Genomic DNA, 25659 nt, shown 5'->3' with positions numbered 1-25659 from the left:
AATATATTTACTGAGCGATTTATATGTAATTCATTAATTCAATTCAATAATTAGGGTTATTTGTATTACTGTCTATTTGTATTTGGTCTATAATAAGGCAGTCTAGTATAGGACTTTCAATGTCCAACGACGCTATATTTATATCGTATAAAAGGGAGTTCCACCTACATATTTGTGATATATTTTCATGTAATTCAGAAATATGTTTTTGTGTGTGTACCTTCTGCTTTGTGCGATAACACATCCTGCTGTGCGTTAAGTATCACGATTACAGCATTAGGAGGGCAAATATTTTGGTGAAAATAAACAAAAGGAGCGGTCATAGGCGTGCTGCTGTTCTATGGGACATGTGGCCACACACACGTAAGCATCTTTGCATTTAATGGGACAAACGTTACCACGAAAGGAAACGCGTCACTCCTATCTGCGTATGGAAAGTACAGCTTTTGCCCGAAAACTTATTTTGGAAGCTCAACTTGGCAAACACAGCTAATTGTTTGCTTTGGTCGCGACTTAGCAAAGTGTATTCTTGGGATTTTCAGTATAGGAACGAAGTTTGAAATATGGGAGACATGCTTGTACTATTTTGAGCGAATTTTAGCTTAAAAGCACAACTTTATAATACAATAGAAACGACTACAAATAAATGTACAAGAATGCGCTTGCTGTTTTGTGAGGTAATAATTAAGAGCATAGAATCAAAACTCATATTTTTACAAATGCGTATGAATTGATTACAAAGCTCATTAAATTTATTGTTCAATATTATATCTTAATTTATTTATAATAATAGTACATTTTCCAACATTATACTATGTAAAGACTATGTTTTTTTCTTAGCAAGAAAAAATATATTATTATCCTTACCTTAATGAAAAAAAATAAAATGGTGGTAATTTACACTGCAGATCTTTTAAGACAAGCATTATTAAGCATAATTGCCATTTTTATTTTGCAGTTTTTTTTAATAAATACAAGATATTTTCTATAAGCTGAAGAAGCGCATTGTTAGACCACTTTCAATATCTAAAATGAAAGACTAGATTTTAATTAATCATCACGATATTTATTCGTGAGATTAGAAAAATATAGGTGAACCTAAATTGTGATTATCGATTAGAATTTTAATTATATAATAATCACCAATTGGAGCATTTTTAGAAATAGTATTTTAAAAGATAATGTACAATAATTATCTCATAACACGATTTGCACATTTTCAGTGAAAGATCACAAACTTTAAGGTCTGTGTCATTTTTTTTTATTTGCTTTGAAAACCTAAGTATACTTATTAGTGATAATCGTGTAGACAGATGGAACAATACAACTGGAACAATATCCAGAAAAGTTTATGTTTAAAAATGCAAGGATATGTGTCACTTGGTCACAGAGTAGAAACGCAGGATGCAAATGATAGAAGAGGTGAGACGCCACAGAGACGAGTATTAGAAAATTGACACAAAAGACATCCAGAGAGCATGACAAGAACACATCATGATAATTCCAGCTGCTATACCAAAAACACAGCCGACAATAATACAACTTGCCATGCCAGAAAAGACTGTCGTACTTCCAACACCTACCATTTTTAATCTACCGCTTGTTAGTCATATTTACTTTTTTCTCTAAATATATCGTAATTTATGTTTGTTTAAAAAAACTGTAACTAGCTTTTTCAGCGTTTATTTAACTTTAAAAATTTTTTTAAATTATTTTGGTAATATTTATTATTGTATGTACTTTCATATTCTAAAATTAATTATTTCAGAAAAAACATACCTTACATTACTGTTATTTAAAATACTAAAAATTTACATAATAATAATATTGTTATGTAAATTTTTACACTATATACGCTTTTATTGTAGACATATTCGTTTTTGATTTTTAAGTTATGTATAATTATTTACATATTCATAGATTTTGAGGGAGTAGAAATTTTCTTCGCGTGTCACGGAAAATGTTAGGTGTGTCATAGCGGGACACGCATGTCTTATGTTTGCTTCCTCTGGTCTCGATCTACAAATTCACTTTTGCAATTAAATTAAATTTGATATTTACAGATGGTTACACTAAGCATCTTATGACAAATCAATCATCACAGCCTTTTCACATTATTTTTCAAAATATACAGACTTATTTATCTACATATGTAGATATATTAATTAATTTATTATATTTGCAATAAGTATTTTTGAAAATAGACCCTTAAAAATAACTGCCAGAAGCAAAAATTTACTCACTAATCTAATAACTATAAACTTTATTAAAAATAATATTAAATGGAAAAAATAATAGAAACATACATTGAAATTTTGCTAACTTAAATTTAATAAACTTAAATTTTGTTGAAATTTTACGTATTTTATTTTTAATAAATACAAATACATATAAAATTTTTCTTTTATTTTTCTTACGTATTAATTTTATATAATAACAAAGTTTCGATATTTTTATAAAAAATATCAAAAACAACGACCTTAAGTTAAATATTAATAATAAAAATTTTACCACAGTTAATAATTTTTAATTTTCAATTTAAAAAAAAAAATTACGTTAATTAAAAGATTTATTGTTTTTGTTGGCACTTCCAGTATTAGCCTGTCTCATCTGCACTATAGATTTGATCAAACTGCAAATTTTCTTTTTGCGAATATTATTGAGATTCTATGATTCGATAATTTATCAGCAGCATTAACAAACCACATTAACGTTTTTGTTTTGTATTGTGATTAAAAAAAGTAAGTTCAAGCACAGATAATCCGCATCAGAATAATTAAGAGAACATTTATTTTTGATAAATAATTTTTACTAGCCTGTATTTAAAAATGTTATTGTATTTTAAATTATTATATAATCGAATAATTCATATTGAACTTTGCCCTTTTGTTAATCATCGGGAATTTACTGTATTTCTAGGTGTTCTTTACTTTTTTATAAGCGTCTTACAGCAATTTTATGCTTTGATAAATTTGATAAAATTCTATTTTAAAATTTATTATAATCCAATATAGCCTAGCAAAAAATAAATTTATTGCTTAAAAACTCTTAAAGCAATAAACGCCATGTTCGCTATGTAACAGATGCATAGAGTAGTAGTGATTTGTATGTTTTCAGGAAAGTTGTTTATTAACTTTTGTTCTCTTCTCCGTTATTGGACACGCAAAGTCCATTTAGAGGATGAAACTTTAGATGAAGTCTACGAAAAATTAGTCGGCGGTAGAGCTTTGTACATTTACAGTGACACGCACGTAGAAAAATAGTAATAAATAAGGCGAGCCTTACTTAATACATTTTTTACGCTAATATAATTAGGTAGGTTCTAAGCCGATATTTATAAATCTTAAAAAAATAATGAGGATAAAAAATATGTGTGCTATTTAATTCTGATTTCAAGTTTTGTACTACGCGTTCATATTTTAAATTGTATGTCTCTCGATCATGTCACTCATAATAAGCTTCAACATTTAAAGTCTATGAATTAGATAATGTTGTAAAAATAAGATAGCTGTGGTCATAGTGTATTAATTTCAAAATAAGTAAAAAATAAAAATTGAGTGCATAAACAATTACCAATGTGTGAAAATCATTCGGTTTGAATAATTCAACTGTGAGATGTGTTCTAAAATGTATATGCTTATTCTCTATCCCAATTCTGGCTTAAAAACTATTATATAAGGGAGATCCTACGGGCATTGAGATCAGTACTATCAAACAATGTGATACTTGGTAGCTTACAATGTAGTACTTTGTGCAATTATTCTAGGTCAGTAACATTTCTACGTCATCAGCATATAATAAATATTAAGATTCACAATTGCCGCATGGCGTGAATGATACTCTAAATAAGATCTCTGCAATACTTTAGAACGAGTAAAAACAATACTAGAGTAATTATAAAAGAAGCAAAACAGTTCGAGAGTTCAAAAAACCAAATTTGCTCTATCACTTAGACCAGAGGTGGCCAGCCTTTTGTATACCATGCGCCAATTTTTTCACAGACAAATTCAGGTGCGCCATACAACTCAAGCACTTTTTTTACATTCTTACGTTCACATTTGGGTTATAAAATAGAGATAAGAATAGGAACTGCTTCGCTTATGGGAGGAAAATGAACAACTCAATCAAGGAATTTAATTAATAAATTTACGTCATTTTAAAAGCACACGTTTATTAGAGCACAAATCTACAATAGTAAGAATAATCACATGGGCAAGAGAGTGATCGCTGCTCAAATTCGAATCAGTTATTCACGACCCTGTTTTGCTTTTTACTAATTTCATTTATGAAAAGGCTTGTTCACACCTGTATGCGGTTCCAAAGCGACATATATAACTTTTTGGATATTTTCTTAGCTCTAAGAAATGTTCACTAGGTAATGAATGCTAGAAATTAATAATGTCAGACGCATTTTGATCCGGGAAAGCTTATCAAATTTTATTTTTAAGAAGGAATTTGTTTTTAAATCAATCAAGTTCATTTGCATGTTCCAAGGCATCTGCATTATATTTTGTTCACTAACTGAAAATGTGTTTATAAATGAGAGCATATAGTTTTCTTCTTTAGCAAAATCACGAAAACCACTTTCAAACGGCTCTTGCAAAATCTTAATTTTGTCAATATATTTGGTCAAATTGCTATTACCCGCAGCACGTTCACTCTGCTCTTTTAAGTGTGAAAATTGATTTTAATCCTCATTTTGTAACTGGGAGATGAACATTTTCAATTTCATTTTAAATGAACTAATGCTATTTACTAAGCTAGGAAATAATGTTTTCTTATCTTGTAGTTTTATATTTCGACCATTAAGATGGCTAGTAATGTCAACTAAAAATGCAAAATCAAATACCCAGTATAATAAAGTTCTTTCATCAGGTAGTTCATTTTCCTTTACCAAAAAATTAGAAACGGCATTTTTCAATTTCCAAAATCTACTCAGAATCTGACCTCTAGAAAGCCAGCACACTTCACAATGAAGGATAAGTTCACCATATTCCAAATCTAGCAATTCACAGTATTCTCTGAATTCTCGTCTGTTTAATTCTCTTGCTTTAATTTTATTCACACATTTCACAACCGGTAACATTACATGCTTTATATTTAAAGTTTTCTTACACAATGCCTCTTGGTGTATAATTCAGTGATATTTTAATACAGGACGTTATAAAAAGTTTTCAAGCAAAGTTGTAAATACAGTAACTCTATCAATACAGACACTGATGAGTTTACTATAATCGAATTTTAGATTTTCTAGGCATGATTTTACTTTTTCAAATATGTCTGTTCCTCTTGTTTTACCATGCAATGACTTCAGACTAGCAAGTTCTTCATATACATTAAAATGATCAATAATTCCTCTTTTAAAAATGTTTAACTGGACAACATCACATATGTCCGTTGATTCATCCAAAGCTAGCGAAAAGAAAGTACAAGAATGAACAACATCTTCCAGTTGCTGATCTACGTCCTTTCCTTCTAAAACTTTGGATAAATATTGGAGACAAGGTTTAACAATTTCTTCTTCATCAGAAAAAAGGCTTATTTTTTTGCCAATGCTAAAGCAATTTTATATGATGCTTCTGTCATCGCCAAGTCTTCACAACCTACTTTAACAAATATATTTTGTCTTTTTCTGATTTCTTCCTTTTTCTTAGTTACATATTCTTTTCGTAACTCAGACTCAAGAACAAGCTTCATTTTTTCTTCTATATTAGTCTGATGCTGTGTTTGATAGTGTCTCTGAAGATCATGCCTTCTATTATGTGAAAGAGTACTTTTACAAGCAATGCAAAATGGTTTTCCTGATGAATTTGCTATAAATAGCAATTCATTTTCCCACTATTCATTGAAATCGCGCTTACTATCACTATCTTGGCTTCTTTTCTTCATTTTCTTTTGCATTATAGCAGATAACAGTAATTAAAAAAAAACATAGAAAAGTATATAACTATAAAAAATTGAAAAAGAACAAATAGATCCAATCTACGTACGTCGTATTACACAGAATATCAACTATGTGGGATTTGCATTCTATATATTGCTGTGCTTCGACAATTATAATATATATTTATTCTTGAAGCTGTCAATACAAAAACCACACTAGTACACCTAACACTCGCAAAAACTCCGCTTCAAACTCCACGCCACGATGGCTCACTCAGAATTAACTGAGAAGCGCGTGGTGTGTTGCTAGTGCGCAGTGTTTGCGAACGTTTGAGTGGAAACACGCAATGGCAACACCTATAGCAGTGGTTCTTAACCGGTGCACCGCGAAAAAAAATATGAAAAACCGAAAATTCCGCATAAAGTTGAACATTACCGAAAGCTGAATGAATTGAATTACGGGGACTTGAGCTAAAAATATGAATTTGGAGTCAGTTATGACGCCTATTTTAAAAGCATAAGTAGCGCAAGGATGCAATGCGCCACGGGTTAGCCACCACTGACTTAGACCCTAGTTGAAATTTACCATAGTAGAGTTGTCAACAAAGTTGTATGTTTTACTTTCAGAATATGTTTAAATAACCTTTGAATCATATTTTGGCATTTGAAACTTTCTAATTTATATGAAATTAGAAAAAAATAAAATCTTTAACGGTAAGCTCGTTAGTTGAAATTCATCCGTGTCAAAAACTCCCTTTGCGTTTCGGTGTCGCGTGCCAAGTTTAAAGTTGAAAAAATACTTTTCTGAACAAATTTAAATGAGTATCAAAACACACTTACATATAACCACCCACCCTTATACACACGTGCAAGGTAATCGCGGTAAAACTTTAAACCAACTAACTGCCAAGAGAATTTTTTTTGAGCAAAAACTTTTTCCTCCGCGTCTCGTTTCATTTCCCATATCAAAAGAATATTAATTTTAAAAACATTCTGCCCGCAACATGTTTCAACTCAAATTGACTTGAGGGTAAATGGAAAATCGAGCTTTTTCCATACCCCCAGGCCTACGGGTATTTTTAGAACCGCGAACGAAAAATTAATTCATTTTATTGCTTATTCCAAACAATATTGAAAGCACGTATAAAAGATCATATTTTAAACAATAAACTTTGTTTTAAGCAGAATAACAATTAAGAGTTAATAATGGTAAATTATTTATTATAATAGAAATCTTACCTGGCTGCCAAGTCTCTGTGAACCACGTTGAGTGATTCTAAATATGACATCCCTGATGCTATTTGTGTAGCTAGATAGATTAAACAGCCGTAACTGTAATAAAGAAAGAAAATGGTTGATTGATATTTTAATATTTAATACAAATAACATATAATACAAAAAATATATAAATAAATATATAATATATAGTTGTTATACATTGTAATTAAATAGATTTAGAACCAGTATAGTTTTTATGTATTTATCTAGAAACATAGACTATGAATGTTTTATATAGTAATTAATCAAAACAAAATCTTTAGTAATAATACTACGGTAATTTTTGTATATTTTTTTACTTAGTCGATTAGACCGATTGATTATGGAAATGTTACAGTAATGTTTAGAAAAATTCATAAGAAATATGAATATTTATTTATTACAAAGCTATGTACATACCTTAGTGTTGATGATTGTTTATTATCAGCTTGACTGCTGAGGAAGGCAGGAAGATCTCCTAGTTCAGAATGTATAGTCAAAGCACAAGGAGGTTCCGCCGAACAAGCGCCAACCACGCGAGCCACATTTTGATCGCGCAGATTCGCCAACCACGTGACTTCACGAAGAAATTCATCCCTAAAATTGATTATAAGTAAAAATTAATGATAAATGTATGTTTCATAATAACAAATAATTGCAAAAGATAACTAAAAAGAGCTAAAAAGTGTTTTCAAATATAATTTGTCAGAATATAGATTTAATATTCGTTTTTATTAAATCAGACATTAAGCTGCAATATATTTATAATTTTTTTACACTGAATAAAATATAGGAATCTAACTTTGATAACCCTTTTTTCATCAAGTAAAGAAATGTATTTTATTTAAATTTTTAGAAAAGATATTTCTGTTGGTATTTAAATTTATCTTGAAGTTTCAAGAAGCTAGTTAAAACTTCTATTTGTTGTAATTAACTTAACTTTTACGTTCAAAAAAGTTAGTAACAAAATTATTTGAATATGCTCTGATTTAATACATAACCTTTAATAAAGTAATTATCTCTCAATTAAATGCCAAATCATGCTAAAAACATATTAATGAAAATCTTTATTTTATATTAGAGGATGCGAAAAGTTTACCCTTTAATACACATTATTCCCAATATTTTTAAAAACATATTTTTTTTAATGGTTACAAGAGTAAATTCACTAATAATTCTGATACATAAAACAGCAAAAAAATATGATTTATTTAATTAAAAAATAAAATTCACATGGTAAATGGTTTAAAAAAAACATATGTTTAGTTTATATGAAAGCTTTTAGCTTTAGATAGTATGAAATCGTGTATATTCAAACAGCATATTAAATTAACAAAATAAAAATTAATTTGTAAATCCATAGACATATTTAAAGAAAATTGCAATCAATAAACAGAAATGTACGTGCTAAAAAATGTATGTTGTACTATCAAATGCATAATTAGTATCGTTTAGTACAGAATCAAAAAATGTAGGAATGTGTTTTTAATATAATTTGACTTGGATATGAAATAAAAATGATTATTTTACAAAAAATATTTCATTGCTCTCTGATCATATCATTGTATAACAATACTAATGATCCAATTAGCTTGATTTTAAAAACAGAATAGAGTTTGAATAGCACAATATGCTTTTATTGAAATTAAATTGCAAAATTCTAGCTATTATTATCACTCTTTTGCTTAATTGCTAATTTGTAATTTAATCTACCTAATAAGGTTGTTAAGTAATTAAGGAATTCCATCATACAATATGAATTTTTAATATAATTTTAAATATGAATACTAACCTGATTTTATCCGAAGTTCCTCTCCAAAGCGATTTCACAAGCACCCTTTGTTTTTTGTGGAAAGTAGAACACCCGTTGCTGTACTCGACTGCACCGTCAGCTTCGCACAAATGGATCTGCAGTTCATATAAAAATGTTTTAGTGTCCTGAATAAAGTCACTTAGCCCATTTTTTATATTTTTCCCTTTCAACTTTTCAACTTTTTATACAATATTATTACATTTATTTACTTCTGTCGTGTGTATATAAACATTATTCGTAAAACTTATCTGTTAATTACACTGTAAAAAATTACGTTTGAAGGTTTAGTTAGAGGTTTTATACATTTTAACAATGAAAAATATTTTTATATCTCATTGAAGACCCCACTTATTTATAAAAATAAATAAATAAATTATAGAAAAGGCCTTGAATAAAATAGTTTGCCATATTGTGGGATAAACATAGTAAAAACCAGTTAATGTAGCATTGAAGTTTTATCGAAAAACATCTAAATATAGATTTTTTTTATTAAAACATTTATTTAAATACAAACCATACATGTACCTAGATTAAAATTATATCAATTTTACAATTTTGTTATTTTGTATAATTTTTTAAAATAAAAATATAATTAAATGTTAGTGGTTATTTTTGTAGCACTGTAAAATATGGCTGATATACAATATTTGAGCATCTGAATGAATTCAATAAAAATATGTACGGTTGGAATAAAAATATATTAACATGCTCCGAGAAATTAGAAATTGGCAGAAGGAGTTACGAAGGAGATCTTAAAAATATTACTAAATGACCTATTAGACGACGAATAAAAATAAGCAAGACTGAACAACCTTGCTGCAGAAAAAATATAAATATTTTCATTCAATTAATACGGAACAATACGATTGAATTCGGAATTCATTTCCAACCAATGTCTTGAATTTTGCACAAGCACTTTTCCTGAAAATTCGAGGGAAATTTATTAATTTAAGTAACGACGATAAAACTTTACTTTTTTCTTCTCTGGTGTAATTTAAAGTTTTTCTTACTTTAAGTTTTTCATTTCTGGTTTTAATTAAAAAGGATAAGTGGTCGTGCTTTAAAGGTAAATAATACCGGAATTTTCAATACCAGTATCACCGATAGAAAAAATAGTCAATACTGATATTACCGGTATTGACATTGTAATTATTATTTTAATTAAATGTTTCACCATGTTTATTGATTTGAAAAATATTCGAACACCACGCCAATTATTGTTTCGATGTATCAAATTATAGCATTATTCCTTTTAATGCTTATAACCTTACCCAGCTAATAATGTTTTGTAAAAAATCGTGATTTGTAGATTTCTTTGTTTGATTATGTTGGATTATTGTTTTTTATTTTGCAATTCCGACTAAATCTTTTTGATTAGATTATCTCTAAGCTTATATATTTCTACTTATGTTAAAAGTAATTATGAATGTATTCGTATGAGCAATCGCTATGTGAGCGATCAATTTACGACCAATTTTCGTGTGACCGATAAATATCACACTTCCGTATATGTAAAAAATATTAAATTAAAAAATATATGTATTGATTAAACAAATTCATTTGTGTCTATATATTTTAATTTAAAGAAGCCATATTAGAGTAGTGCTCCACAACCTTTTCTAACCTACTTCACACCAAAGTTTTTCCCAGAATTCCGCGGTGTATGTATTTATATATCATTGCTTTCGGTGCGGATTCCGCCGCATCAAAAGCAATGATATATACATACATATATATACATATATAATTTGGTTCAGGCTGTGGAGAACCGTATTTTAAAGCTATCGTAGTATATTATGAGAAATGAGATAACTGACCAATTAAATGAACCGCTGAAGTGGGAGTATCAGAAATCACAATTGCATGTTAAGAAAGCCTTTAATATTTGTGGATATATTTAAAATAATTTATTAAAAATACAAGGTTATGATTTATTATGTTTGATTTATTTTATATAACAAATCTGACCAATATGAATCAAAAAGTTTTCTTAGTGCTTAATGATGATAATCATATTATTTTTTATTTAAAATGAGTAAATAACAAATATGATGTATTTTGAAATAGATGAGCACCATTCTATGTATTTTTTAGCTCGTCATAACTATCGTCAAAAATATTCCTGTGTTTGAAAAGTTCGTTGAAAAGCTGGATGTCTCGTGTAAAAGAAGCTTATCATGTGCTGATGTCCTGGTCGTGATGGATAAGAATCTCTATGCCACTCTAACTGAAAGCTTTTTTATGAGAAGCGCATTTTACTTTGACGATCCTTCAGTTATATTCGCGACTTCTATGACACTTTAGTTCCCAGACACCGTTGATGGAGAGAAAAAAGAGCAGAGGACCCAGATTGGATCTCTGTGGTACTCCAGAATAAACGAACAGTCATTATTAGAGTAAAATATACAAAATGAAGAAATATAAAAAATATGATTTTATTAGAGATAATTATGCCATGACTTGCTCCGTCTCTAATATTTATTTTTGCACCTCTCTGAAGTAAAATGGAAAAATTATAAGTCAGGATTCTTTTTTTTTATTGGTCCACCATGTATGTATTTTATATTTTATAGCTTAGAGTTGGAAGATTTACAATTGGAAATGAGGGTTTTCGGTGCTGGAAATCATGCCAGTCACGACCTAAAACAGAGCACTCTATTCGCACGGACTTAATAAATCATACTCATTTCGTTTTATTCGCGTGTGACATTTTGACTCATAACGACACTCGAGTAATCCGACGCCGAGCGCATTCACTCACAGTACCTACCACATATATTATGTTATATGTGTGTATAGTTATGACACGTTGTGGAGAATAGCTTACAGATTTTTTCAACATGCGTAGTGAAAACAAATCTTATCGATCGTAAAAAAATGCAATGATATTTTATTATAAATAATTAAAAAAATCTTTGCGGTCCGCATTCAAATTTTATTTAAAATCTCTGCTCTATGTATGATTCATATGATAGAAATGCGACCTATTTTTTTTTTTATTTTATTTTTATTTCAGCAACTATGTAATGACAAAGACAACACCGCTGATTTCAAAAACAATCGATTTGCTGACTTGCGCGTTAGCATTGATATCTCAACATTGTGAGAATTACAATTTCGCAATATTTATAGGTAACACTATTGAACATTCGTAGTATTTTGTGTACAAGACTCTCATTCGCGACTGAAACTTCTTAAGAGAAGCAGAAAGAGCAACAACATGACGCTATTCGTGTATTTCTGGAAAATCTTTTCTTCCATATATGCCGTGTTCCTCAACTTCAAATTAGAAGATAACGTCATTTTTCATCCCGAAAAAAGTACTCGATATCGAAAATTGAGCATTGTGATCGATAGTGAGCATTCAATAAAATATATTTTTTAAGAACCATTTCAAATCATATTTTTTTTTTGTTACAGATGACATAAATTACCTCGCTCTTACTACTGAATATGACCAATATCGTTTCTATTTGGTGTTTTTTTGCTGTATGCTGATGTCCTTCATGCTAACAGCTGGATATTTTATATTTATTTATTGTATTTGTAACTAAATGGATATAATGTGAATTTGTAATTCAAAATATATTTATTTTGTATATGGGGTTCTATTAAAAACTGATTTTGTCAGAAAATAACATCCTTTTATTTAATCATATATATTAAAAAACACATACTACATACCCGAAGAGTATCGATGCTTAAATAAGATTTTATTTGTGTTTTTCAATACAAATTTATTCGATTAGTCATGTTTGTTAAAGTATACAAAATTTAAAAATATAGTTTAAATAATAAATACAAGTTTATACAAACTAAATTATATGTTATAAAGAAAGACTTGAAAAAATTATCAATACTATTTTATAATAATAATCGAGCATCATATGTTCTTAACTTATAATCAGTACGAAGTTTTATTTTAACCATAGATGCTGTAGAACAGAATATGACTCGGTATGCAAAAAGAAAAATATTATCGTAACAAATTACTTAAGGAAAAAATCAATAAAAAAATGATACCAAACATTGAGAAAGTCAGAAATGTAATTAATTTTCTGGATTTTTGGCAATTACAAAAGTATTTTTTCTTTAATATTTTATTAGTTATTATGGCAAAAATATACATAAATATGTCGATAAATATAGTAAAACAATAAAAGGACCCAATTCAGTCACTGCTACTTAATACCTGATTTACATATGTACAATATATTCGTATACATAATTACTTGTGCAATAAAATATGGATTTAGATACAAGACAGATTCATCAGTCGTCATATTGCGTAAAAAAATCACATCACTTAATTTAATTTTTTCAGCGGCAACCTTTATAAATAAACAGTACATGAGTTGGCTTATTAAAATCACATTAATAACTATTTCATTTTACAGTATAGGGCATTTTTATGGACAGCCACAAATTTTATTTATATTATAATATAACACTGGTATCACTAGTTAATAATTTAAATATATATATTTAAAAATGTCTAGATCACTTATCGTCGCACGTTTCTCATAAACTTTACACAAAATTCGGATCTCTTGTCCATTATTTATAAAACTCAATGCTTAGCGAGAAATATTTTATTGTCGGGTTTATTGCGGTTGCAGTGAGGAAGCTGGCGTGAATTATTTAGTTGAAATTGATTTTTTTCCTCTCTTTCTCTCTTTGGTCGTTCCTACTATATCCACAATCGTTCCGTTTGATTTTTATTGTGCCCTTCGAAAGAAAGAATTTGGAGTGGAAGCCTGTTAAATTTTTAAGATTGAACTCAAAATGAGACCAATGCCTCTGGCGTAAAATCGAATTTGGAGTTTATTAAAGAGAAAATATGCTGACCTATACGGAATCGCGTTTTTACAAATTCGCTCCGTTCGGTGATTTTTTTCAATCTCGTTTTTATTCGACAAACTTGCACCGTAATAATTTTACGATAGATTCCTGCGTATACATATATAATATATACACTTAAAATAAAATAGTAATTGTTATTTATATTAATATATGTGCTCTCTTTTATAAATACGATAATAAATAGAAAATGTAATATTCTTCAAGCCCATATGGACTAAGATTTGACGCAATTACGTGCTAAAAACTTGTTAGAGATCGTCGAGCTTTAAATTAATAATTAAGAGATCGCAAAAACGGGCATAGTTTGTTATATTAATTAAAGATCTTATTAACATAATTAACACAAAAAATATTTTTATTACAAAGAGGTAACATCAATAAAAAAATGTGCATGGACACAGAGATTGCACAATAGCCACAAACTTATAAATTTATATAGTTATTTCGACCCCTAAGTTCAACGATCACTAGATATCATCTGTGTTTCCAAATACGATGCGATTGGTTCTCGACCATTTTTGTCAGCGTCAAAGTTTGGGAGCGCCACAAATATCGTCAGCGGAACACATCGAGAGTTCTCGAAGATTATCAGGAGATCACCACTGACTTTTAAGGCCTGCATTTAAAACTACACTGCCTCATACAATTTTTTTTTTTTGTAATTTGCACATATGTTAAATAATATTTTTCAGCATCTATCTAGCTATAAAGTGACACCACTGAAAGTCAGATTATGAAAACTTGCAAAAGCTCATTTTAAATAGACCTTAACAGTCGGGTATTGTTGTATACAAGTCAAAAATTCGATGTAAGTAACAGGTACGCATATTAAGAGTAACAACTTAGATAAATCGCCGGATGTTTGAAAGTAATCTTTACCCAAAATAATTATTATTAGAAGAGTATGGGAGTTTCAACCATCTTCATAATTTTCTTTAATGACTATTTTGAATACACCAAAATACTCATCAAAAATAAGGCCATACAGAGTGCTTAGAAAAATAATGAAAAAGAGATTTCCTGATCAAACAATTGCGTGATAATTATAAATATTGCACAGAACACAAATGTTTCGTAACGTTATTCACCCATAATTACCGCCAAAAAAACTACGCTTTGTTTGGAAAGGACGCGCGCTAGACTACAAATTTACCCTTTGTATAATGCTTTTGTTCTTCAATAGCGTTCTAATGACACTTACTTTTTTTTGAAAGGCAAAACTTGACAATATTTTTTTTATTACAAGATTAAATTTTACAAATACTCCTTAATGTGTTTTGAAGGCAAATATTTTACTTTTTCGATTAAAAATGGATTATTTTTAATGTCATTATTCGCTGCAGAAATGTATAAAGAATATGCAGACGTGTCTTGCAAATTGAGGACATTTATTAACTAGTAAGAATAAAACATAACAAAAAATATCGGACTCGAATCTATGACCTTCAGCTTAAATTATTGCCGTATCTTGTTAGTAATGTATTTATATATACTTATAATTTTTGTTATTAATATTAAAAAATAATGTACAAGGGGATCTGCTACGAAAACAGAATATTTTATAAATAAGGTTTCGCTTTAAATTATTCTCCGTTTTTTAACACTTTGTTTATACATCTCATTAGATACTTAGACTTATAAAATACATTAAATTTACATTTTGAAGGCGGGACGAGAAGAAAAGTAAGTTAATTCATGTTATTATTTTATTAAAATAAATTAATGCTTAATTTTTGAAAGAAGAATATATCTTGTGTATTTCATTAAAAAAAATGCCTTTTTACTTAAATAGAAATATAAATATTAATTAAATGTATCTACTCTTTTTGTATATGGATTTTTAAATGTAATGTATATTCATAAACATTTTAACTAGTAAAATTGAGTATACATATATGATAGTTGCAGAGGCAGGTATTGATAAAAAATGTTGCTTTCGAATATAAAAATAAAAATGTCATTGTATGAAAGACTAAACTTTCTCTAAGAGAGCCATTTGACAATGTCTCTGAAAACAAAAGATTACCACCAATGACATGTCAGACGTAAGTCTGAAAGATTGAATAAAGAATGTGACCGTTACGTACAAGAGCAATACGCTTTTATATAAAAATATATTTTACTAAACTTTAGATGTAGATTTAGATGTATTTATAAACATAAGACTGCGATTATTCGTCGAGTTTACTAAAATTTATTATTATTTATTAATAAGAAATTAAACGTAATTATTTGATTAATTTGTTAAGCTTAATAGGCAATTTTTACAGCAAACAAATTTTAACTAAACATACATATAATATATACCATAAACAGAACATAAAATATATAAAAAAAATACGGAATCCTAATAAAATAATTAGAAAGGAGTAAAATATTTAGAAAGTACATAAGAATTCATATTACTTAAATTTGTAATTTTAGTTGTATGATTAACCAAGTAATAGATTATCACCAATATTAACGATATTGTGATTGAAAAATTATTTAAATATTATTATGGTTAATTGATCAGAATCTTTTTTATTTAAAATAGTTACCTGAACTACTATTTAATTAAATAAAATTTACAAAAATCCATATCGTAAAAGGTACTAAAAAAAGTTCGAATCCAAAGATACTTTTAAATTTTCAAAACTATCAAACAGTGAGTTACAAAATGCTTCTTTTGATATTTTATTTTTAAATATTTTTTAGCCTACTTCTTACTAATAAACTATATTCACGATCACTTACTTATGACATATTATACTGGAATATATTCTGAATAAATAAATAATTTATTTTCTGTTATCATTATTGAAAATGTAATTTGAAACGTAGATATAATATAATCCCACGAGATATACAATGACAAATTAATTCACACGATTCCACCTAATATATATTTAAAAATATTATTAACACAAGTAAAATTTCGGCCCAATTTTTTCCGTTATCGCTGTGTATAGGTTTATTAATCAAACTTTAAAATAACAGTATTAAACCAATGGAATCAATGTAACTTGGGAGTTTTGTACATTCTTTAACAATTTAAAATTTTTTAGTTTTTCGATCATATATAATACTTATGTTTGCAGTTTGTAAGTACGCTAAAATATTTAAGTTTGGTGTGTCGGACTGATAGCTACCCATTATTTAACCTAACATTTGCTTCGTTCATAATCTAGCGGCGTGTTGTCGTATGAAAAATTTGCGGTTCGATGGTAATATATGGGTGCGATTTCGGTGCAGAATTGATCGCAGCGAACTAAAGAGGGTTATACGAATGTGAAGTGGGGAGCTAAAAAAAATAAAAAATACTTTATATATTAGTTATAATAATTATTAATAAAGCGAAATGTTTGCTACACATATTTGGTAACCGTGTTATTGTTCTAGTCTATAATAATGGATTAAGACTTACGGTATATGTAAGAAAAAAAAATATATATATATACATATATTAATAAATTCACGCATTTATCATCGTATTTCATAAATTCATTTTTGTTTGTATTCGTATAAATTATACATTACTGTGCATTTCTTTTTCGCCGGTCGTATTTTAAAGTACGCACAAATTCTATTTCCGCACGAGCCCCAAATGATATAGATCATATATCGTCATAAAATAAAGCCTCTGAAGAATAACCCAAAGCTTGGTCTTATTACGAATATATCTGAATGTATGTACAATAAACCTGAGCTTGGATTTAAGCCTTAAGACCTTCGAAAATATACCCATGGTGAGGTTGCAAACGAATATAAAATATTAGAGTAAAAAAAAGTATGTAACACCTTTGATTAGTTTTTGAGAGTATATGCCTAAAAGTAGGTATAATAAAAATATACGTCCTTAAAAGTTTTTTTGAAATTACAATTAATATTTAATTACATATTTTTAAGAAATAAGTATGTTTGTTTAAAAAGGTCAGCAAAATAAAAGACAAAAAAAAACATTCTAATCTTAATTCCTTTAAATTTGTAGTAAGTATTATGTTTTGCATTATCATGTAGCAATATCGCTTCAAGTCTGTTTACTAACATCAGTATTCGATCTGAATTTTCAGATCGAATACCTAAACTTACTGCTACAAACTTACATTTGTTGAATATTTTTTCTTATGTATAATATTTTTTAATCGTTCTAAAACCAATGAAGTCAACAATAATTTGCAAAAAAATTTAGCACGGAGCCGCATCAAAAATCTGTCGCTTTGAAGAATATTATTTATTGAGAAAGTAATACATAGAAAGTGCGTGCTTTTGAAGGCAATGTTCCGTAAGCATTTTTGCGAATTGATTTTTTTCTATTGCACATGCTTCTACTTTTTTATATTATCGATTTACGGTTACTGTACAGTTAATTTGAATCAATTTTGATTCTGATTTCTGGCCTGAAACAAGTTCGTTCAAACTATTTATTCTTCAAAATAAATAGCATCGTTAATAAATTTCTGAATCATTGCTTAATGGTTTTTAAATTTATGTAATATGTCATTACATGTGATTTATATAGGAGCATCAACGAGCAAAAAGCAATATACTGTCAAGTTTCATTAAATATCAAGGCTCTCATTTTAACAGTATAGAACACAAGGTAGGTTAAAAGTATTACACTGAGGTTTAATGCTCTTTAATTTAATCAAGGCTAATAAATGGTATTTTACACAAATACGTAGCTATTTTCCGAAAATCTGGAGAGTGTCATGAAACAAATAAATTTTGATCGCTGTCAAAATTCTTCTTATTGTTTTTAAGGTGTATTAAAAGGTTACGATATACGTTGAATATAAGAAAATGTTGCGACAATCGATACAAATTAAAAACATACTTATCGGATTTTTTTGTACTGATTTTTATGAAATTTTATTTAGTATGTATACCTTTTTAATTGTCAGATTTCAAAATCAATATTATATCTACGATACCATAAAACGAAATTAACCCCCCCCCCCTCGGTAACTCCTATCACCAGACATCTGCTATCTTAAACATACATGTACCGCTCTGTGCCATAATATCAAAAATAAAAAATCTCGTTTTGTGCACAATGAAAGCACATAGGAAATCATAACGACAAGGGAGTAAAAACTCTTGCGAATAATAAAGGTTGAACTTATTGTTATTGTGTGTATCTATATAGTATATGTGTATTTTTTTATCGAGGTACACATTGTAATACATGTAGGCATGTATGCGATATTGTATTATACCGACGCGGGTACGCATAGGTTTAAAATTGTATAATTGAATATTCGAATGGAATTTCGCTCGGTCCCTGAAGGTTTGACACGTTTTCATACTAATATGATTTATACATTATATTATATGTATAAATAATATACAAGCCTCCGGCAAAACTAACGTTGAAAATTCTCCAAAAGCAATTCAGTAGAAACAGTTGATTAAAGCGACCTTTCTGGTGGTTAATACTTAATCGGCTTTAATTTGTAATTTTGACTCGAAATTTGGTTTGTCAAGTTTGTGCGCATTAAAAATTAAAATCATTTTGATTTTTTTATTTAAATCTGACAGATCTGATTACGGATCGTAAATATCTTTTTTGCTACTAATATTTTAAATATTAATTTTTGTTGTAGTCGAATTTATTATACATACTAGCTATGTATATGATGACAATTTAAAGTTTAACTTGTATCACGATCCTTTTTATTAAAATTGGCAATAAAACGATTAAAAATACGAGTATTATGCGATCCTGTATGATGTCGCTATATTTTTTAAATTTTGTGGTATCAGTCAATATTTTTCACATATGATTTGCTATAATATTTTTTAAGCAAGTCCATAGAAATATGTTACTCGTAAAAAAAATATATGAGTCTTCTCCTCTTCTATCTTTCTACTTGGAAGAGTGCTACATGCCACTGCATTAGTTACCTCTGAATGGTGCATGGTTCGTTTAAGGCCGGTGGATCCTGGCCTCAAAATAAGTTATTTTTTAAAATTATTATGATTTTTTAAATTTTAAAATACATATATATTTGTATTACATATTTGCATTCATTTATTCATTTACATATTTGCAAGTCATTTTGAATGTTGTACGTTATTTTGGTACCATATGTAGCACTGGATCCCACAGATTCAGAGATTGGAAGTAGCGGCGAAACCTCAATCAGGATCTGCCGCCCTTGTTTAGAATTAAAGACGAGAAGACTGACTAAATATCATTAAAAATTATGTGACTAATTTGAGGGTTAAATAAAACCAGGATTAACTGATTAATCATTAAATAAATAAAAAAATAATAAAAAAAAAGTGATATGAAATGAATTTAAGTGCGAGTTCTTATTTCGTTTTCAAGTTCTTGTGCAGTATTTTTTTATGTTTTTAATAATTTTATTTTTAAATATTTTTTTTTTAAATATTTCCCAAACGAAAGTATACGTATTTGTCACTAAATAATCGATTTTCGGTCGTGGATCTATTAACGTGTAAACACATTTTGTGGGTGTGTCCAAGAAGCGATGCAATTGGTTCGCAAACATCTACATCTGTGATGGGCCAGAGCTGTATCAAAGCAGCATTATAAAATATTTGACACTCGGTCATACTAATAGAGACGCCATCGAGTCACAACAGAGACAAGCAGTGACTATATTGCCACTAGAGACATAAGCGAATTGTTTAAAGAGCATCACGAAGACACACAATGCTCTACCGAAATCAACGTCAATAGTATTAAAATAAATTATGCGTATTGCAAAGAGAACTTAATATCTCACGGTGTACCACAGGGGTCTAAATTGGGAGCATTGTTTTTTTATATTATATATTATTAATATAGTTATTAATCTTAAAAGTGTATTTTACATATGGCGAACAATACATTAATGTATTGCACTAATGATACTACTGAAGAAGTTGTAGATAATTGCAATAACGAATTAAGTATAATAAAAATATAGTTAAAAAATAGAGTATTTAAACTAAATGAGAATAAAACTAAATGTATGTTTAGTAATTATAATAATATTAACATAGTAATAGCTAATATCATAAATATTAGGATAAATGATATAACATAATAATAACATATTAGTAAAAAATAGGTATATTATATTGAATGAAAAATATGTTTTACAATTATCATATTGTTTCATTTTATTTATTGTTCAACAATGTTAGATATGTTTAATAAATTAGATAAAAAAAAATGTTGCAAAAATAATAATATGGAGCAATGAGAGTAGTGTTAAATAAAAATAGATTTATTTGTTGTAAAAGTATGATTGATAGATTAGAATTGTTAAATGTTTAGGAAATATTGAAAATAAATGTTTTAGTATTTATATATAAGTTGGAAAATAATATGTTAGCAGAATATTTATATTAGTATTTATTAAAAAAAAATATGTTTATAGATTTAATACTAAAAATAGGTGAATTATGTATAATAATATTCCTAAGATAATTCGCAAGAAAAAACTGTAAGGGTCTTCTTAAATGGAATAAAAAAAACACCCTTGTGCCAAATTATAAGTAAGTCTTTTTTATTTTCTGCTCAAGTTATATATTATATGTATTTTTTTAATAAAATTTGCTTAGTGTAAAAATTATCTTAATAAGCTATAAGGCAATAAAATATATAAATAAATTAATAAAGTGTGAATTTGCTTCCTTTTTCGGTAATTTTTTTACCAATGGCATTTTGTATTTTTAATGGAAATACACATGCTTTAAAAATTGCTATCTCTATGATCTGAAATTAAACACTACAAACATGAGATATTGCTATATTTTCTGAGCGAATTAGCTCATTATTAAATATTTTTTTATACCTAATATTTACGACTCAGTTTAAATTGATATTTATTTGTAGTATTATAACATGATCTACGATGATTGATTGGAATTATAAGTAATCAGCTGGACATGTAAGAAATTCAAAAACACAAAAGTTAATAAGGGATTCGATCCACGGTCTTGCAAGTATTAGTTGTCGACTATAACCCTATTCTATCATGTTGGTAATCATTATTTTATTACTAGAATTTAATTATACATAGTATTTCATTTATAGCCGAGTTTTAGGCTATATATTATTAATTATAATATTTTTTTAAATTTATGGATAATATAATAAAATCGCATAATGACGATGGAGCTAGAAAAAAACTAGATTTTAATTTTCTAACGTAATGAATATTTTTATATATTATTAATAAAACAGTAATTAAAATCATCGAAGTCTCTAATATTATTCATAAATATATATTAAAATAATATATTAAATATTCCATAGTCTTAAACTCAGCTATAAATTATATATTACATATATAATATGAATAAGCTATATTGAACATTTACTATTAATTTTTGTGATTGGAATTTAAAATATTATCATATTTTTCATTTATTATATATTTTAAACTTACTTTAAGCTTTAAAAATATTTTTAATTGCGGTATTTTTTTAACCGCTAAATAAATTAGATTTTTAAAATAAGAGCCACCCTAATACAGATTCGAGTTCTGACCACTATGATGTTTTAAATGTGGATTATCCTATATAATAATAAAAAAACATTAATACGTTATAATTTAAGATAATCACCACCCGAAAATCGCCGGTCCTTTTTGCCAGTTTCGGAAAACCTTTGTCGACGTTGGACCTTGGATACATACTACATACACACTCGCGCACGAAAATATGTTAAGCTAAAATAATTTCAGAAATAGCAAGCATTTTACAATTAGGCGGCGTGAGAATGTGCAAATGCCTATAATATCTCAGGGGTTTCATTAAAATTTCGTTTCTATGAATATTAGTGTGCTTCTCCGGCACGGAATTGATTATATTACAGGCCTTGACAGCTAATGGTCGTCGGTTTCCAATATCGCATACCGAAACGTTAAATCTAATTCTCCCGAGTCCCGTGTTACGTTTGACACAAAAAATATATTCCTAACCGAACGCGAATAAATGTGCGTGTATATGTGCGAGAGAGGTCCATAATCATCTGGCTTTTCATACATATATATACTATTTATAAGATACCTTCCTTATATATTGTTAAAGCATCATAGACATCTAAATAATCACCTTCTTGCTAGTTAGTAGAAGATGTCACTACGTGTTTACCAACCTCCTTCATTCAAATGAAATATTCATGATACCAAAAATATGCTAACTTAATTTAACAAAAGCATTCAACCCAAATACATAACTAATTTTATCTGTTTAATCTGCTTAAGATCAGTTGACACATTTCTTTAGAAAGTACATTAGCAAGTATGATATTTATTTTTAATAACGAGTTGCAGAAAAATCATAAAGAATTTAAAGAAATTATCAGCGAAACATTTTTCTGGGTATTAAGTTTTATAGGATATTCATGCGTGTTAATATATATTATAAAGATAGACACAGACCAAATAACGTTGTCTTAATAACAGCTAAAATTTTTATTGTTTTTTATTAAAAAAAAAAACATTATTTTATAAGAAAAAATATTTGTGCTATAAATTAAATGAATTTATAGTTTTTCTATATTGTCAAACAAGTATATGAACAAGATCTATTGCAAGCAAAATAACTCTGTTATTCTTGAGTTATCTGAGCTATCGTATGGCGGCTGATTATAGAAATATTATGTCACGCCTTCAAGGATCCAACATAGTTTCATGACATGAATACGGCAGTTTATTATTTAGATGCATTTGATTTGTTGCAGACTCTTTTTCTCTAAAGAATGATTTAAATTCTCTATAAAAATGAGTTTCCGGCAATCGTCTGCTTTTTACTGTCAGAGAGTGCCATATTTTCTCGTTCACTATCAGATTATTCCTACGATCTCGGTGGGAACGATTTGACTAAAGAAACTTTTCTCTACACGTAAACGACGTCTGCGAAAAATATTTTAAAATTCTCAGCTTTGTTATAAGCGTTTCACTTTGACGAACCGTCAGATATTTATGTCCCCTATAACGCTTTGGTATGCAGCAATCTTGAATTTTTGAACGTAAGCTTTTCTCAACGCGAAGGATATTTCAAATCCTTTCTGGCTCAAGTGCGTACTTTGCAACCTATGCTATTAAAAGCTTTCATACGGTGGTATCCTATTTAATTAAAGAAACCTATTTTTTCTTAGACAAGTCTTATCACAAGTAGAACTGGCTTTTTTACGAATTAAAAATATGAGTTTTTGCTTTAATTGTAAATAGAAGAGTGGTTCAATTGATGAACCTGACAGTTCTTTACTATTGTGACGTATTGTGGAAACTTGTTGATTGATGAAAGCCTTAAATGAATAAATTATAACTAGTATAATTTGATAATATCACACAATTAATGTATTTGTAGAGCAATAATCATATAATATGCATTTTATTACAATCCATACAAGAATCATTAACGCAAACCATTTTTTAAGTTCAGTAATGCTCACATCTACCCACTTTTTCGATTAATTGTCCAGTTTGTATTTATAACAATTCTGCATATACACAATACGAATAACATGACGTCGCCAAGGTTGATGCCGAAATACTTAATCTAGGATAGATTGAAAAAGGTATATTTATACATCTGCAAAAACTGTTTCGCCTCTGGAGGTAGGCAAAAGTCGAAGCAGTAGTGGGAGTTCACACTTTTTTATTCATAAGCGCTTGTTTCTTAATGCACTATCAGATGAATTATTTGTGCAGCCCCTGGTTAGATGACCCATCTATAGCACATTATCGCGGATTATAGATTGAAGTTTGAAAACAAAATGTAAAAGACTTAGAAATTTATAGTTTTATAAATCTATATATCATGTATTTTCCCGATTTCTATTATTCAGATATCGAAGTCAAAATATTACGTTGCGTTTTTGTTTTAAAAACGTAGAGTACGCGGTTATTAACGCTTGGTTGTGTGTCTCGTCAACGTGGCGGGCGTGGTCAGTAAAGTGTTAAAATGGGTTAAATTAATTGATATAAATTAGGATTTCATTTTTTATATTCAGCGCACCTGAGAGTATAATATCGGTAAGCTTTTTGTGACCATTGCTCTAGAGCAGTGGTGGCCAACCCGTGGCGCATGCGCCAAACGTCGCGCATTGGATGATCACAAGTGGCGCATTACATTCTTGCGCCACTTATGCTTTTGAAATAGGCGTCATATATAATTCAATTCATTCAGCCTTCATATTTAACTCAAGTCCCCTTAATTCAATTTATTCAGCCTTCGGTAATGTCCAACTTTATGCGGATTTTTCGGCTTTTCATATTTTTTTCGCGGTGCACCAGTTCAGAACCGCTGCTATAGGTGTTGCCATTGCGCGTTCCCACTCAAACGTTCGCAAGCATTGCGCACTAGCAACACACAACGTGCTTGTCAGTTAATTCTGAGTGAGCCACCGTGGCGCGGAGTTTGAAGCGGAGTTTTTGCGAGTGTTAGGTGTACTAGCGTGGTTTTTGTATTGAGTGATTAAAAGACAGATTCAAGAATAAATATGTATTACAATTGTCGAAGCAGAGCAATATATAGAATTCAAATCCCACATAGTTAATATTCTGTGTAATATGACGTACGTACATTGGATCTATTTGTTCTTTTTCAACTTTTTAGAGTTATATACTTTTCTATGTTTTTTATAAATTTCTGTTATCTGTTATAATGCAAAAAAAAATGAAGAAAAGAAGCCAAGATAGTGATAGTAAGCGCGATTTCAATGAAAGGTGGAAAAATGAATAGCTATTTATAGCAAATTCATCAGGAAAACCGTTTTGCATTGTTTGTGAGAGTACTCTTTCACATAATAGAAGGCATGATCTTCAGAGACACTATCAAACACAGCATCAGACTAATATAGAAGAAAAAATAAAGCTTGTTCTTGAGTCTGAGTT

The 25659-nt window shown here is 28.6% G+C and overlaps 1 protein-coding gene across 1 annotated transcript in view; it reads right to left on the bottom strand.

The window, feature by feature from the left end:
• Positions 1-25659, bottom strand: part of LOC148234343 (discoidin domain-containing receptor 2-like) — a 281896-nt gene that overhangs the window by 5700 nt on the left and 250537 nt on the right. Inside the window, exons 13-15 of the mRNA XM_088188028.1 lie at positions 8933-9048; positions 7561-7737; positions 7123-7215 (exon numbers count right to left, since the gene is read on the bottom strand). Coding sequence (XP_088044154.1) covers positions 7123-7215; positions 7561-7737; positions 8933-9048 — 386 coding nt within the window. The remainder of the gene's footprint in view (positions 1-7122; positions 7216-7560; positions 7738-8932; positions 9049-25659) is intronic.

This window comes from Plectrocnemia conspersa, unplaced genomic scaffold (genome assembly GCF_051122295.1).
Source record: "Plectrocnemia conspersa isolate PC_06_02 unplaced genomic scaffold, ASM5112229v1 ptg000006l, whole genome shotgun sequence".
NCBI lineage: Eukaryota > Metazoa > Arthropoda > Insecta > Trichoptera > Polycentropodidae > Plectrocnemia > Plectrocnemia conspersa.
Note: the sequence above shows the minus strand (reverse complement) of the source record. Positions and strands in the feature narration are given on the sequence as shown.